Here is a 13,532-nt window from a genome sequence, read left to right on the forward strand (position 1 = left end):
CAGTATTGAAATATTGATCTCCAAGGTTTCTTTTTGATCTAATTTGGATAATTTCTAAAAATCTTAAAAAAAAACTAATTTTAATAGAGAAAATAGTAATGCGCAGTTTAATTGAGAAGCCTTAAAAAAATGTAAAACGGGTCAAATTAAAGCGAAAGTAATTATGAAATGCTGTGGCTCTTTTGTTTGCTTCAATTGTTTGATTAAACGATCAGAAGAAATTCTCATATAGTATAATCTCTCATTTCTTACCTAACGGATGTGTGTATTGTCGTATGTGGTATAGAACAAATTCTAATACTTAGAAATATAAATAAAAATAATGTCGTAACCTTTCCCAATGGCCTTTTTGGTATATAAAATTGATAAGCGTTCCACAGTTTCCAGTTGCGTTTCATTAGGAATGAGCTCAAAGCAAACAACATCTCGAACTCGTAAGAGTCGAGTTAGCTCGACTATAAAATACCTGATAACCAAATGTTATATGAACAGAATAAAATTGAATTTGTTAAGTTTAATTAATGAACATTATTATTTTTCTGGCAAAATCTTAACAACCTCATTCGATTATCACTAAGTTAAAATACCCATCAATCCGGGTATAGAAATTCATCTAAGTGCGATCAGCAGCAACAACAATTACAACACGGTGCAATTTATAATTGTTTTGAGTAGTTGAATTCAATGGAATTCAGGTCGTATGAAGAGAGAGAGAGAGAGAGACCGTTGCGAGAGGGAGACACAACTTATGCTAACCTTATTCAAGGGCCTGAGCTTCAAGTTAATATTATGCATTTTATGTAAGTCAATAAAACCCATTCAAATGAAATGAAATGAAAACAAACGATAAAATCAAAGTGCACCGCTAATATTCTATTTTCGTTTTGCTTCCGTTTTTTTTATTTTCCTCTCCTGTAATTAAAGGGAATAATGAACACAGAAATAGCAGAGCATAATTACACAGCACAACCCTCTAATCCAGGCTTGCCACCCCTACAGCATCATCCAGAAGAACCCTCTGCACTTGGTCCACTTGCAAGTTCAAATGAATTTAGGCAAACGATCGTGAAAAGTTTTCGGAATACAGCGACTGCTGAATGCGCTGTAAATAGAAATAGAAAAACAGGTACAGTTGCCTCCCATTTTTACTTCAGTTTGCGAAACTCGTTCTATTGTTTGCAGATTAATTTCTTGAAATTTACATACTACTATTGAACCAGCTTTAATTTATTTTGCTACACGGGAGAAAGAGAGAATTCCATTAAATACAAATATTCGATCACTGCACAAAATGCTCAGCTATCCATTTTCAAGACATAAAACAACACAACTCCTTGTGATGATCAAGATAAATACGCGGAAGTCGAGCTTCAAAAATTCCGCTCTAACTTCATTATTCGTCATAGCTTTTAACAATTGCACGTGCACACAGTAATTATCATGTGTATTTTAAGATCAAGGCTGGGGAGTGAAAGTGCGAGTGAGACAGTTAAGCTTCCGTCAGTGCAGTCAACTTTCAAAATGGATCACAATCAGCGTATTACAAGTAAAAGCTGTTTGGCACAGTCCATTTGAGTCCTCGCAAGTGGATCCTCAAAAGCTGTTTGTCATAGACAAATTAACTGCACACTGGTGATCTGTCAAAAGCTGCTTGATTTGAGTAAGGTAACTGAAATGCTTCAGTTAAAACGTAGTAGCGCAGCGTTGAGCGGCCTGAAACCCACGCTAAATGCTGCTCCGACATCAGCTCATTAATAAAGAAAATAAAAACAAATATAAAAGCAAAACACTAACAACAACAACGGCAGCACAGTTGATGGCGGATGCCCGCCGTTGAAGTCAGCACAGCGTAAGCAAAGCACTGTCTCAGGTCTCAGTCGTGTGCTGAATCTCTGACCAGTTGGTTGTGTTTTTGTTTCTCCACACCGCACCACGGCAAAGACGTGCGTTAAAAGTAGCGCAGCAAAGTGATAATAAAACCCAACTTAAGCAACAGCAACAACAACGGCTACAAAATGCGTTGTCTGGCATTGAGCGCGTTGTTTGTTTGCGTTGTCATCGCCGGCCAGTGCGAAATTGCAGGTAAGCAAGTGATCAAGCAAACCGCCTCTGGGCAGGTAGACGAATAATGTATGACCGCACCAAAAATTGGCAAACCAAAGAAGTCTCCTTTGCCAAAGTGCAAAGGACACACCTGAAACATATTTTTCAAAATACATATGCAATTAAAATGCGACGTCCAAGCTGTGTGGCCGCAGTAAAAGCGTGGCTCAAAAAAATATACTAAAGGAATTTTATTAGTTAAGGACTCACTTAAAATATACTTGGTCAAATATACCAAACGAGACACCTGTGGGACCGTAGCTTAAGCGCAGCTCAAGCAAATATACTAAAGGACGATATTGAAATATACGTTACAAATATACCGGAAAGTATAATATTTTAATTTCAATTGCAGCTGGCTACAAGAGTGAAATTGAAATAACTCCCGCTCCCGATGTGGAAGTCACTACCAAGAAATCCAGCTGGTTTGGCGGCTTCAAAAAATTCTTCGGCAGCAGCGAAACCACAACAACAACAACCACGACGACGACAACAACAACGCCACGGTCTGTACCTGTGACGCCGGCGCAGAAGCCACCACCATTGGTCATTTCGCATGCACCGTTGATGCCACTGGGACCACGCCCCGATACGCCCGCCTCCTCGCCATTTGGCTCAGCACAGCCATCGCCGGTACATGGCCCTCAATGGCCAACTGCAGCTGGTGCCACGCCCACCACTGCAGCCTCACCGCAGCAGGGACGATTCGGTCAACCTGGGCAAGCATCAACGGCACCCAATTTGCCACCAGGCTTTGCTCCATATCGACCACAGAAGCCACAGCCAAGTGGCTTTGATTTGAGCTATTCAGGTGGCGCAGGAGTTGGAGGAGGAGGAGCTGCAAATCCAGTGCGTCCCAGCTTTGGCTTGGCGCCCATGACCAGCTCCACAACGACAACCACCACGACGACAACAACAACACAGCGACCCAAGTCGCCGACACCTGGCGTCGACTTGCGCTTCGGCGGCAGCTCCACAACATCCACAGTGCATCCTCAGCCGTCGAAGGATGCCTTCCCCTCGCTGCCCGTGCCACGTCGTCCCTCTGTTAAGGAGGATTACCCTCCGCTGCCCACGGTCAAGACACCGACTGTGCCCAGCACGCCAACTTCGCCTTCGGCTTGGCAATCGCCTCTGCCTACACCAGCCCAGCCAGCTGTGAGGCCAACACCAGGACATTCGACAACGACCACCACTACAACGACGACCACAACAGGTGGCCATTCCGGTGTATCCTTTGTGCCCCACACTGGTGGCGTCACCACAACCACAGTGCGTCCTGGTTTCCAATCTTCTGGCAACTCGGTAGCTAGCGATGATGAGATACGCCAGCTGACCGAGCAGCTGTACACTAAGGAATCAAACAGTCAGCTGAATAACATTGCGGTGAACCTCCAGGGACGCACTCGCTCCATTGACAGCGCCGATGAGGCGCCGCAGCCGCTGCTCACGGTGGACTCCAAGGCGCTGCAACCAGAAACGATTGCCAAGATGCGACTGCTGTTCAACAACTACGAGCAGGACACGCTGGTCAACGAGCATGTGACCGCCAATGAGCGACGCGAGGAGAACGAATTCCTCGATGCTGTTATGGCCACCGGAGTTATGCGTCAAGCGATGCTGTTCCTGCAGCAGAAGGGTTTGGTTACGCCCGACCCGAAGACACATCGGGATCTGGTTAAGGAGCTGTGGTTCACGCAGTATTCCCGCGGCCAGGGCAAGATTGGCAGCTCTGGGTTTGAGCATGTTTTCGTGCATGAGGTGAAGAATGGCACCATCATTGGCTTCCACAACTGGGTGTATGTCAACGAGGAGGAGCAGGCCGGTCGCTTCGACTACAAGGGCTACATGAAGGAGCAGGACATTGGCACCGTAAGTCGTAATCCTTTAACAAAGTAAACCTAACCACCAGTGCATCATCATCGATTATCTATTGCAGAAGGGAAAAGTGATCAAGCTGCGTTTCTCGCACAAGGGTTTGAACAAGCCGGTGGACACCATGTTTGTGGGCACCTCGCCGGAACTGGAACTGGCGCTGTACACCGTCTGCTTCCAGCTGCGTCCGGATCGCACATGCCCCGTCTCCTTGGGCAACAGCAAGTTTGGCATTGTCACCTATTCGTGGCGCTATCGTGGCAAGAGCCTCATTGGCAGCGCCTATCCTGAGATTTGAGTGTAGTCCACATTTTTAGCTTTGTGCTATCACTATTTTTTTTTCTCTCTTTTGTCTAAAATAAAGAAATAAACACTTATGTATATTGTGCGTTACGATTATTTGAAAAGGTAAACGTACATATGTATGTACTTGTTGCATGCGATAACATTTCAAATGTATCGATTACATTCCTTACGATAACGCTGCTTGTAATATTACTCAAAACATTATTAACAAGCGGAACTTAAAGCATACGAATTATGACATGAAGCAAATGGAAGAAATTAACAGTAATATAAGTAATAATAATAATTGAAATAAATAATGTGATTCAGAATCACCTGTGGACAGCAGCAGTGTGACCATGTTGTCGCACCAAAATGGTATATTTTGCCATTCAACTTGCGGTCACACAGCACATTGTAATAAGTAGTATTTTCTAGAGTTTTCAGCTAACGAGTACGTACGTCTCAGAGACAAAGAGAATAAAACGCATCGCAGCGATTTAAATATTTATCAACATCATATTAAATCAACAACTACAGTAATTGCAGTGTGTGTGTTAACTAACTAACGAGGACCCAGCATGGATTTCGGTGCCTTGTTGCATTACGCCAAGAAGAAAAATGATGCAGTCACCAAAATTGAGGTTTGTTGTGTGGGTTTTCTTCCCCCCCATTTGGTGTTGTTGCTTTTATTGTTGTTGTTGATGGAGAAAGAAACAACGACAAGATTTCAATGAAGTACGTGTATGTGTGTGTGCTGGACCAGGATGCCTCGAACAGCTGTTCGATAAAACAGGCTGTGCATGCTGCATGCTGCATTCCCCATATGGTTGCTGCCGTCCGGTGTGCGCTCGTCTCCCATTTCGTTATCGCTTGCGGATCGTTGTCAAGTGGGTCATACAATGACCCCACGAATCGAACGAAAGCTGCAGGCAAGTGTGCTCGACACTTGGATACTCATTGCTACAAATCGCATTTACTGTGACCAACGATGCACACTTGATGTGCAAGCATGCGGGCTGCTCTCGAGTGTGCTCGACTTTCCGATACTCGCTGCTGTAAAACGCATTTTCATGTTGATCATACGATTTAAATGGAATTCATTAGGCGAGAAACCCCAAAAAAAATTCATTACATATGTACTGTATGTAAAACACTTTCGCTTTCAATTCGATCGGAATTTTTTTGAGTACGTACAGTTTGTCGTAATAATACACATAAAATACCTGATGGGCTTCTTGCGATTGCTAACTTCTGCCCGTGACGAATAGTTTTGTTTAATGCTTAGATTAAACCCTAAAGGAAGCGCTAAAAAATTTTAACTTGTCCGCTAACTTCACTCTACATTGATATTTTAAATTTAACAAATATCTCTGCTTTCATCTGTCTGTCTCTCTCTCTCGTTTCCAGCAGAATAAATACTACAGCACCAAGTATGCGCCGCCCAAGAAGGAGAGCAAGGAGAGCAAACAGCTGTCGAGCAACATACAGAAGTTCCTCAAGAAACGCGAGGCGGAGGAAAGCGAACGCAAGAAGCAGGAGCGCGACAAGCTGAACAATTTGCTGGCGATGCGCGACGAGAAGTCCAAGAATAAGATACGCAAAATGCTCAAAGTGACCAAGTCGGCGAACAAATCGGTGCTTGAAGACTGTGATACCGCGGCTGGCGATGGCGAGCAGCACGATGGCGATGATTATGGCTATGTGTCGAACGAGGCGAACGCCTTTTATCAGAAGTACATCGAGAAGGTGAAGGATGTGCAGGAGGACAAAGGATTTGCGCCCAGTAGGCCGCAATCGTTGCGGGATCTCTCCGGCACCAAGGAGCGCGTCAAGGCTGCCATCACCCGGGAGCGTGAGGAAGCCAAAACACACACGAGGCAGCGGCTAAGCACAGGAGCGAGTTCGAAAAGCGAACCGAGTGTGGCGCGTAGTTATAGCACCTCGTCGAAGACGCTGTACAATCCCGAGGCGGAGCGTCGCGCCCAGGAGGAGGAGCAACGCAAGCAGGAGGAAAAGGAGCGCGAAAAGCGAAAGATGAAGCGACCAGCACAACCGCCGCCCATGGATTTCCAGGCACTGCTGCGTCTGGCCGAGAAGAAGCAACACGAACCCGTGGCAATGGCGGCGCCCGAAAAGAAAAAGGAGCCGGAGCGTTTGTTGTCGGCACGTGAGAAGCGCGAACAGGAGGAGCGACAGCGCTACAAGGAGCAGCGAGCGCAGCGTGATCGCATGCGAGAGCAGGGAACGTCAACAGCTGCTGGCAAGGAGCAGCGAAGCAATGGCAATGCCACAGCTCAGGCGCCAGCTCGAATGGAGCCCAACGGTCGCATACCCAAGCTGAACAAATCGCCAGCCGTGGCCAGCGGCAAGGCGACGGAATCAGGGAGATCTGCGTCAAGCAGTGGCAGCGATGCCAAAGCGAAGCCCACAAGTGACAAGCGGCCAACGTCAAGTGCCCCCAGCAGCAGCAGTAGCAGCAACAGTTCCAGCCTCAAAACAGCCACAAAATCCTCAAGCAGCAATGGCACCGCCAGCGGGAGTAGCAGCGCTTCAAAGCGTCCTCAAGGCAGCGCCAGCAACACAAAACCATCGTCAGCAACGACGTCTTCGTCGTCGGCGGCGGCGGCTTCATCATCCAAACCCGCTGCGAAAACGGAATCTCGCAATCCATACGCGGCCGCTGTCAAAGCGGGAGCGACTCGCGAATTTCCACCACGAGAACCGATCGCCAAGACGCGCGCCTTCCCGCCCAGCGATGTGCAGCGTTCGGCTCCGCGTCGACCGCCTCCGCCTGGCGATGCACGTGGCGGTGGCGGTCGAGTTGGTTCATCGGCGCAGGCGTCGTCGCGAAGGCAGCCAGAGATGAGCAACAAAAGTGAGTGACGTAATGAGCAGGAATGAATTATAATCCGAATTAACCAATCCATCCAATCATCCATCCATCTATCCAATGAATCACAACTAACTCAAAACTAACTGTTGCATTTAATTGAACAAACCAACCCATTTGTAAACAATTGAAACCCAAATTCATTTACCAATCAATATTACTACTAACACAAAAAACATAAAAATGTAATTAATAATACTAAAAGAAATTCGTTTATTTAGAGAATTGATCTTATACTAACATGAAGATAGTTACAAAATTGAAATTCAATTAATGAATGAGTCATTAGTCAACATTATCTATAGAATAATGTTGCTAACAATAGATAAGAGTACGATGATTAACATAGTTAGCAAATATAATTTAATTGTATATTCATTTATAATTTATTTTAGAAAAATGAATTAGTTATCTTAAGTAGTTAATTTATTTGAACTATTTGAAATGTTTAAAGTTATACAAAATTGAAACTACTAAAACAATGTTATTAGAATTCAAAATTAATCATTTACTAATTCGATAACATAATTTAGATGCATGCGTATTAAGCTTAGTGAAATGACAATTATTCCAGTGTTAGTTGTAATTAAATTAGTCAAGTTAAACAGGGAATAGTGTGTGATATATAATTGTCTAGCACTCTACTGACATAACTCACAAATAATTTGTTCATGAATGGAAACTAATTGTATTACGTTGCTTGCCTCTTCTAGGACGCATTTATGATGATGAGGATGACTCGGAGTACGATTCGGAGCTGGATGACTTCATCGACGATGGCGACTGCGAGGAGGATATTTCATCGCACATTCGTGATATCTTTGGCTATGATAAGCGCAGATATCGCGACATCGACGACGATGATGATCAAATGGAATCGAGTTTCGCGCAAGTGCAACGCGAGGAGCTCATCAGCAAGAAACTAGGTAAGTCACATTGTTGCCATTACTTTTATTAATTCTAATTAATCCATTTATTCCTTCAGGTTTACAAGAGGACTTGGAAGATATGCGCATGGAAGCGCTGCATAAAAAGAATAAAATGGCCAAAAAGCGCAAGTAGTAATTGGATAAAAACTACAACTGCAACAGCTCGTAGAACTTTCCACATAATGCATAATTTGCTCAACTGTTAGTTTTCACCTCAACACACATGCAAAAGAAGATGCCTTTGATTTTGGACTCGACTCGATATCGCTTGATAAACCACACACTGAATTTAGAAAGTTTCAAACAAAATTCTCTCGTTCATTTCATTCGCAATTTGTTAAATGATTTCGTTTAGTTTTTTTTTTCAATTAATGCAAATTATATTCATATATAGCTTATTATAAATATATATCTGCGCATATATATTCAAATCAACTAAATTCAAGCCATTCGAATTGATTGCAAGTTTACAACAATCGTTAGAATGCCTCTAAATATAATATATATATATTTATATATTCCTCCCCCGTAGAAATTGTTCCCCTATACAGAACTGTAACAGGTGAAAGAAGCTACCAGAAAAGCCAGCACAGTCAAACAAAAAAACAAAAATAATACTACATTAATTTAGTACTATTTATATGTTAAGCATTAAATTCAAATTTGAACAGATTGTAAGACTTTATTTATACGCAAAACACAAGATGTGAATCACATTTACTATTTACATGTTACAAAAGTCTCTCGTCTACCGTAAGTTTGTTTTGTATTTACTATAAATGTTAAATGTGTGTACCAAAGGGGCTTTTACTATTATCATTTTCGATTTTTTAAATATGTTTTGTCCATTTTCTGTTCTCTCATTATTATTATAATATTGTTTGTTCTATATATGCTCCACTTGTCATCAAATTATTTATGTGTTTACTCTAAATAATTTACTGATTGTATTTAAAACTTTTGTGTTCATTCATATTGATTTCATTTATGGCATCATCTCTTTCTATTTTATTCTAGCCATCACACATTTCTAACACGGTTCATTTTTCAACATATTTTATCATTTTATGGTATGTACTCTTATTTATTGAATTATAACTCAAGATCTATACAATTATCTAGAGTATTTCGGGTCACAAACTAAATAAGAAGTTATTATATGTTAAGTTCATTTTGTTGTACGCTGGAAAAATTAAATGAATTAGATCTAATACAATCGCTATGATCGCAAACATCTGTTATCATGCTTAAGAAAGAGATAGAAAATAAGAGGGAGGGAGAGAGAGAGATAGGATGACAGAAAGCGAGATCAATGGACGCTATTTCTATTTGAGTCTTAGCAAACATTAAAACTTGTAAGCAGACATTCACATTTTCCCTTATCTAGCATTCGGTAATCTATAAATGTCTCAAATTTGGAAGTTAGGCAAATGCTTTACACCAGATTAGAAGTCACCTTGAAGAGTTTAGGGACCAAATAATGTGTTTTTTCTTTTGCTAAAAAATGTCACACACTTAAAATATAAATAGACTGGAACAAAGTGCATCATTTTAGAGTCGACTGTAGCTTTCTGATTTGTTGTGACCTAAAATATGAAAATATGGAAAAATGAAAAATCCGAGATTTCTGCATGAAATTGTTTTGTTATTTCTTCGGTATATTAAAAATGTATATTTTTATTTATTGTAAGTAGTTGATGAGCTGAGATGGGGATGGACAGAGAGAGAGAGAGAGAGAGAGAGGGCGGAAGAAGTGAGTAGATGATGCGAGTTAAACATAATCCAAGCTGGGACCAACGAGGACAGCGCTGCCCTCGCGTCGATAGTCGCAGATGGGATCGGGAACGTTCTCCTTGCTGCCAATGGCCGTGAGCGCCGAGTACGCTCTGTGCCCACTCAATGGACTGAGCTTGTGGCCAATCCCCTCCAGATGATCAGCCGTGCGTCGCGGCACCGATGGCTCCAATTCGACGTGCATCGGCACCAGCTGATGATGCAGTCGACCCGAGTTCACCGCATTGTAGACGGACTCCTTGAGCACAAAGTATCGGAGTATGGCCTGCGCCACCGAGGTGGTGATCTTAGGGCCGCCAGCGCCGCCAACAATCAGCTGGACATTGCCCTGTTTGTCGAGCACAATGCTGGGACACGCTGAGGACATGGGACGCTTGCCGGGCTTAATGTAATTCGCAGGACTATCGGGAATGCCAAAGGCATCCACACGTCCGGGCTTTGAGAAGTCATTCATCTGGTCGTTGAGTATGAAGCCGGTTTGACGCGATCGCACCCGGGCACCGAGATCCCCGTTGATCGTGCTGGTCACCGAGATGGCATCGCCATTGGGCGCCAACACCGAAATATGCGCAGTGCCATGATCCTCGACACTGCTAAAATTACCGCCATAATAATGAATATCCTCAAACGTCTCATCGTCCCGAATCAGTGCACGAATCTTGTCAGCGAATCTCGGATCGATCAGCTTCCGATAGTGCGGACGCACCGAAGGCTCAAAGTGCAGATCGCCCAAATTTGAGCGCTGGCCATACGCGTGCTTGAAGCTCTCCACAAGGCGATGCCAAAACGTTTCGATCGGCATATCCTTCGAGTACAATTTGTCCATCACATTCACAATGAAGATCAACAGTGCTCCGCTGGTGGGCAGCGGTGTTGTGTACAAATCGTAGCCGTGGCCAAAGCTGCTGCGCAGCGGTTCCTCCCAGCGCACACTAAAATACAGAGAGAGAGAGGAGAGGAGAGCGCTTGATTACTGCAAACTCAATCATTTAATTGGCCAAATATCTATTAATTAAAATGGGAAAAGTGCTTGCAGAGATAAGCTGAGAGGCTAGAAAAGGTAAACAACCGAACTATATTTTATGTTTATCATAATGACTAAACACAAAAGCGGCATAATGTACTTAACTGACTGCTGTGGCAGTTATCCTAAACAACTTTAAATAAGTTTATTTAAAGATCACTTTTGTGCCAGTTATTTTAAACATACAATCAACTTTAAATAACATTACATTATATCACTTCGTTGTGTAAATTTGTGTGTGGCACTTATCATTAAAGTTACGTATTAGTGCAGTTAAGCACACTACACCTTTCATTAGTCAGCAAAAGCTTAACGAGCTATATTCCATGTTGATTATAATGAGTAAACCAAACTGATTTAACTGCTTTGGCGGTTATCCTAAACAACTTTACTTCAATGACACTTTGTAACACAAATTTGTGTTTGTCACTTATCTTAAATGTGCAGTTACTACACTTTTCATTAGTCAGCCAATTAAGTTAATCTCTTCAATGAGTACTGATTTGCAAATACTAATATTCCCACTAAATTTAATGCCAAATATTGTTCGCTTTACTAACAACTCGCTTAACTGCCGCTTAATGAAAAAAACTGCAACTGAAGCAAAGGAATTCTTAACTGTTTTCTACGTTTTTGTCATGTTTTCTTTCGGTGAAGTTAAACAAAAAATATATTCTGTTGAGCGTAGCCTGCACATCGAATTCGTTTCATCAAAAACTCGCTTAACCGCCACTAAGTGACATTAACTGAGGCAATAACTTTGTAATTTCATTCTAAGTTTTTGTCATATTTTCTTTCGATGACAGTTAAACAAAAAATCTAGGCTGCTAAGCGTACTCTGCTACCAAATACAATGTGGCCGCTAAGCGAGATAATCTCTTTGTTGGTTCCCACTCATATAAACATTATTATCACCGAAACTATCAGCGCTACCTCGACTATTTTTGGTATGCCAACTCCACATTCGACTCACTTGTAGCTCTGCAGATCCTGCTCGGTTATGATGCCGCCCATCTCCTGGATATCCTCGACGAGCATACGTCCCACACGTCCACCTCGGTAGAGCACCTCAGCTCCCTCCGTGGCAATAATCTCTAGAGTGTCCGCGAGCACATGCCGATACATGACCTCGCCCTCTCTGTAGACGCGCTCTGTGGCGGGATTGATGAAGATCTCGGACATGGAGAGCTCCCGCCGGATGTGCTCCTCATTTTTGGCCAGCACACCGGCCAAATAAAGCGACACGGTGATGCCGTTGCGACACAGTTCGATGGTCGGCTCAAAGAGTGCGCGCCAAGGCAATTTGCCGAGTCGCTCGTGTAGCTTCCAATAGCCAAAGATCTCGCTGGGCACAGCACAGGACAAAGCGCCCGTCACGTGATCATCCTTGGTTAAATTCACAAACATGTCTTGTGTTGCTGCCGCCGGCGCCGTTTCCCGTGCAATCAGTGTCTCCATCTGGCCGGTTGCCTTGTTGTAAATGGTGGCCACGAAGCCACCGCCAACTCCCAAACTATGTGGCAACATAACGCCCTCGCAGAGCATTGTCGCAATTGCGGCATCGGCCGCTGAGCCGCCCACATCGAGCATTTGGCCACCGATCTCAGCACAGCCAACGCCATTGGAAGCAACGGCGCCAATGCGGCCATCTACCTCGTTGCCAAGGCCAAAGATTAAGCCCAAGACAAGGCAGCCAATGGCCACGATTAAAAGTATCCAAATGACGGCATATTCCGTGAGTTTGCTGAACGTAAAAAGAAGACTTGGGTTAAAGATTTGGGGAGAATTCGCTGAGTGTTGAAATACATACGACATGCTTGAAAGTTTTTCGCTTAAATTAAGTGTTTGCTTGGCTTGGCACGTCTGTCAATTGAAATCGATGTGAAGACACTGAAAGTGTTGTCTTTGCCTTTATATTCCATATCCGGTTATCGCTTGGATAAGACTGATAAGACGTCTGACTGTCTCTATGATAAAACTGGACTTGATAGTGGACAATCTGGCTCATCTGCTTCTTTAGCTACCTGAGAATGATGACGTCCTTTGTTCGCTGATTTAACTTGGCTTAAAATGAGCAACGATACCAAAGAAACGCACCGAGAAAACAATTTTATTTACTACATATTTTTATTCTTAATCAATTACTGCCCAAGTATATTTTTATATTTATGCATATCTATTTTATTTATCTTATCGGCGAACTAGATAAGTTAAGGCCGCAAATGTTAATACCTTTTATTAGCAATCTTAATCACTTTTGCGTATATTTATGTCTGCAAATTTATTAATTTGATTTTGGTTGCTCATTTGACTAAGAAACTTGTTTTTTTTTTTCTCAATTGCGCTTTCTAGAAATTTCCGTGGAGCAAGAAATGTTTCTGACTCATTAACAGAGCATATTTTAATTTATTGCTTATAATGTTTGAGCTCAAAATGATTGAACTTTTTTATAAGTTTAAACCGTAGGTGCATTTAAATTTGGCGGTTCTTCCACTGCACAGATCCAATATTAGGAAGACCGTTTTACCAATACGTTTCGCAAGTGATCGATCAATCGTTATCGATTTTGTTATTCGATAAAATGTGATATATTCGCACGTCAAAAAAATGTATTGATTAACTATTCTCA

General features: G+C 42.8%; 3 protein-coding genes across 4 annotated transcripts; 2 read left to right on the forward strand and 1 right to left on the reverse strand.

Moving 5' to 3' along the window:
- The first annotated feature begins 1,862 nt into the window (after positions 1 to 1,862).
- Positions 1,863 to 4,355, forward strand: LOC133849350 (endoribonuclease CG2145). The gene is made up of 3 exons (XM_062285372.1): positions 1,863 to 2,082; positions 2,459 to 3,975; positions 4,043 to 4,355. The coding sequence occupies exons 1-3, from the start codon at positions 2,016 to 2,018 to the stop codon at positions 4,274 to 4,276; spliced, it is 1,818 nt and encodes a 605-aa protein (XP_062141356.1). The 5' UTR covers positions 1,863 to 2,015; the 3' UTR covers positions 4,277 to 4,355.
- Positions 4,356 to 4,697: 342 nt separating this feature from the next.
- LOC133849349 (protein SPT2 homolog) lies at positions 4,698 to 8,755 on the forward strand. Of its 2 annotated transcripts, none has more exons than XM_062285370.1 (4): positions 4,698 to 4,907; positions 5,674 to 7,141; positions 7,870 to 8,082; positions 8,142 to 8,755. In XM_062285370.1, exons 1-4 carry the CDS (start codon positions 4,845 to 4,847, stop codon positions 8,216 to 8,218), a joined length of 1,821 nt encoding a protein of 606 aa, XP_062141354.1. In that variant the 5' UTR covers positions 4,698 to 4,844; the 3' UTR covers positions 8,219 to 8,755. The 2 variants fall into 2 exon arrangements, with proteins under 2 accessions (XP_062141354.1, XP_062141355.1); XM_062285371.1 differs by having other exon boundaries at positions 5,677 to 7,141.
- LOC133849351 (scoloptoxin SSD14) lies at positions 8,303 to 12,966 on the reverse strand. Its single transcript, XM_062285373.1, has 3 exons — positions 12,714 to 12,966; positions 11,877 to 12,647; positions 8,303 to 10,811 (listed from the first exon to the last, which is right to left on the reverse strand). The coding sequence occupies exons 1-3, from the start codon at positions 12,716 to 12,718 to the stop codon at positions 9,857 to 9,859; spliced, it is 1,731 nt and encodes a 576-aa protein (XP_062141357.1). The 5' UTR covers positions 12,719 to 12,966; the 3' UTR covers positions 8,303 to 9,856.
- Between the last annotated feature and the right edge of the window lie 566 nt (positions 12,967 to 13,532).

The sequence above is a fragment of the Drosophila sulfurigaster genome, chromosome X (assembly GCF_023558435.1).
Source record: "Drosophila sulfurigaster albostrigata strain 15112-1811.04 chromosome X, ASM2355843v2, whole genome shotgun sequence".
In the NCBI taxonomy this organism is placed as follows: Eukaryota; Metazoa; Arthropoda; class Insecta; order Diptera; family Drosophilidae; genus Drosophila; species Drosophila sulfurigaster.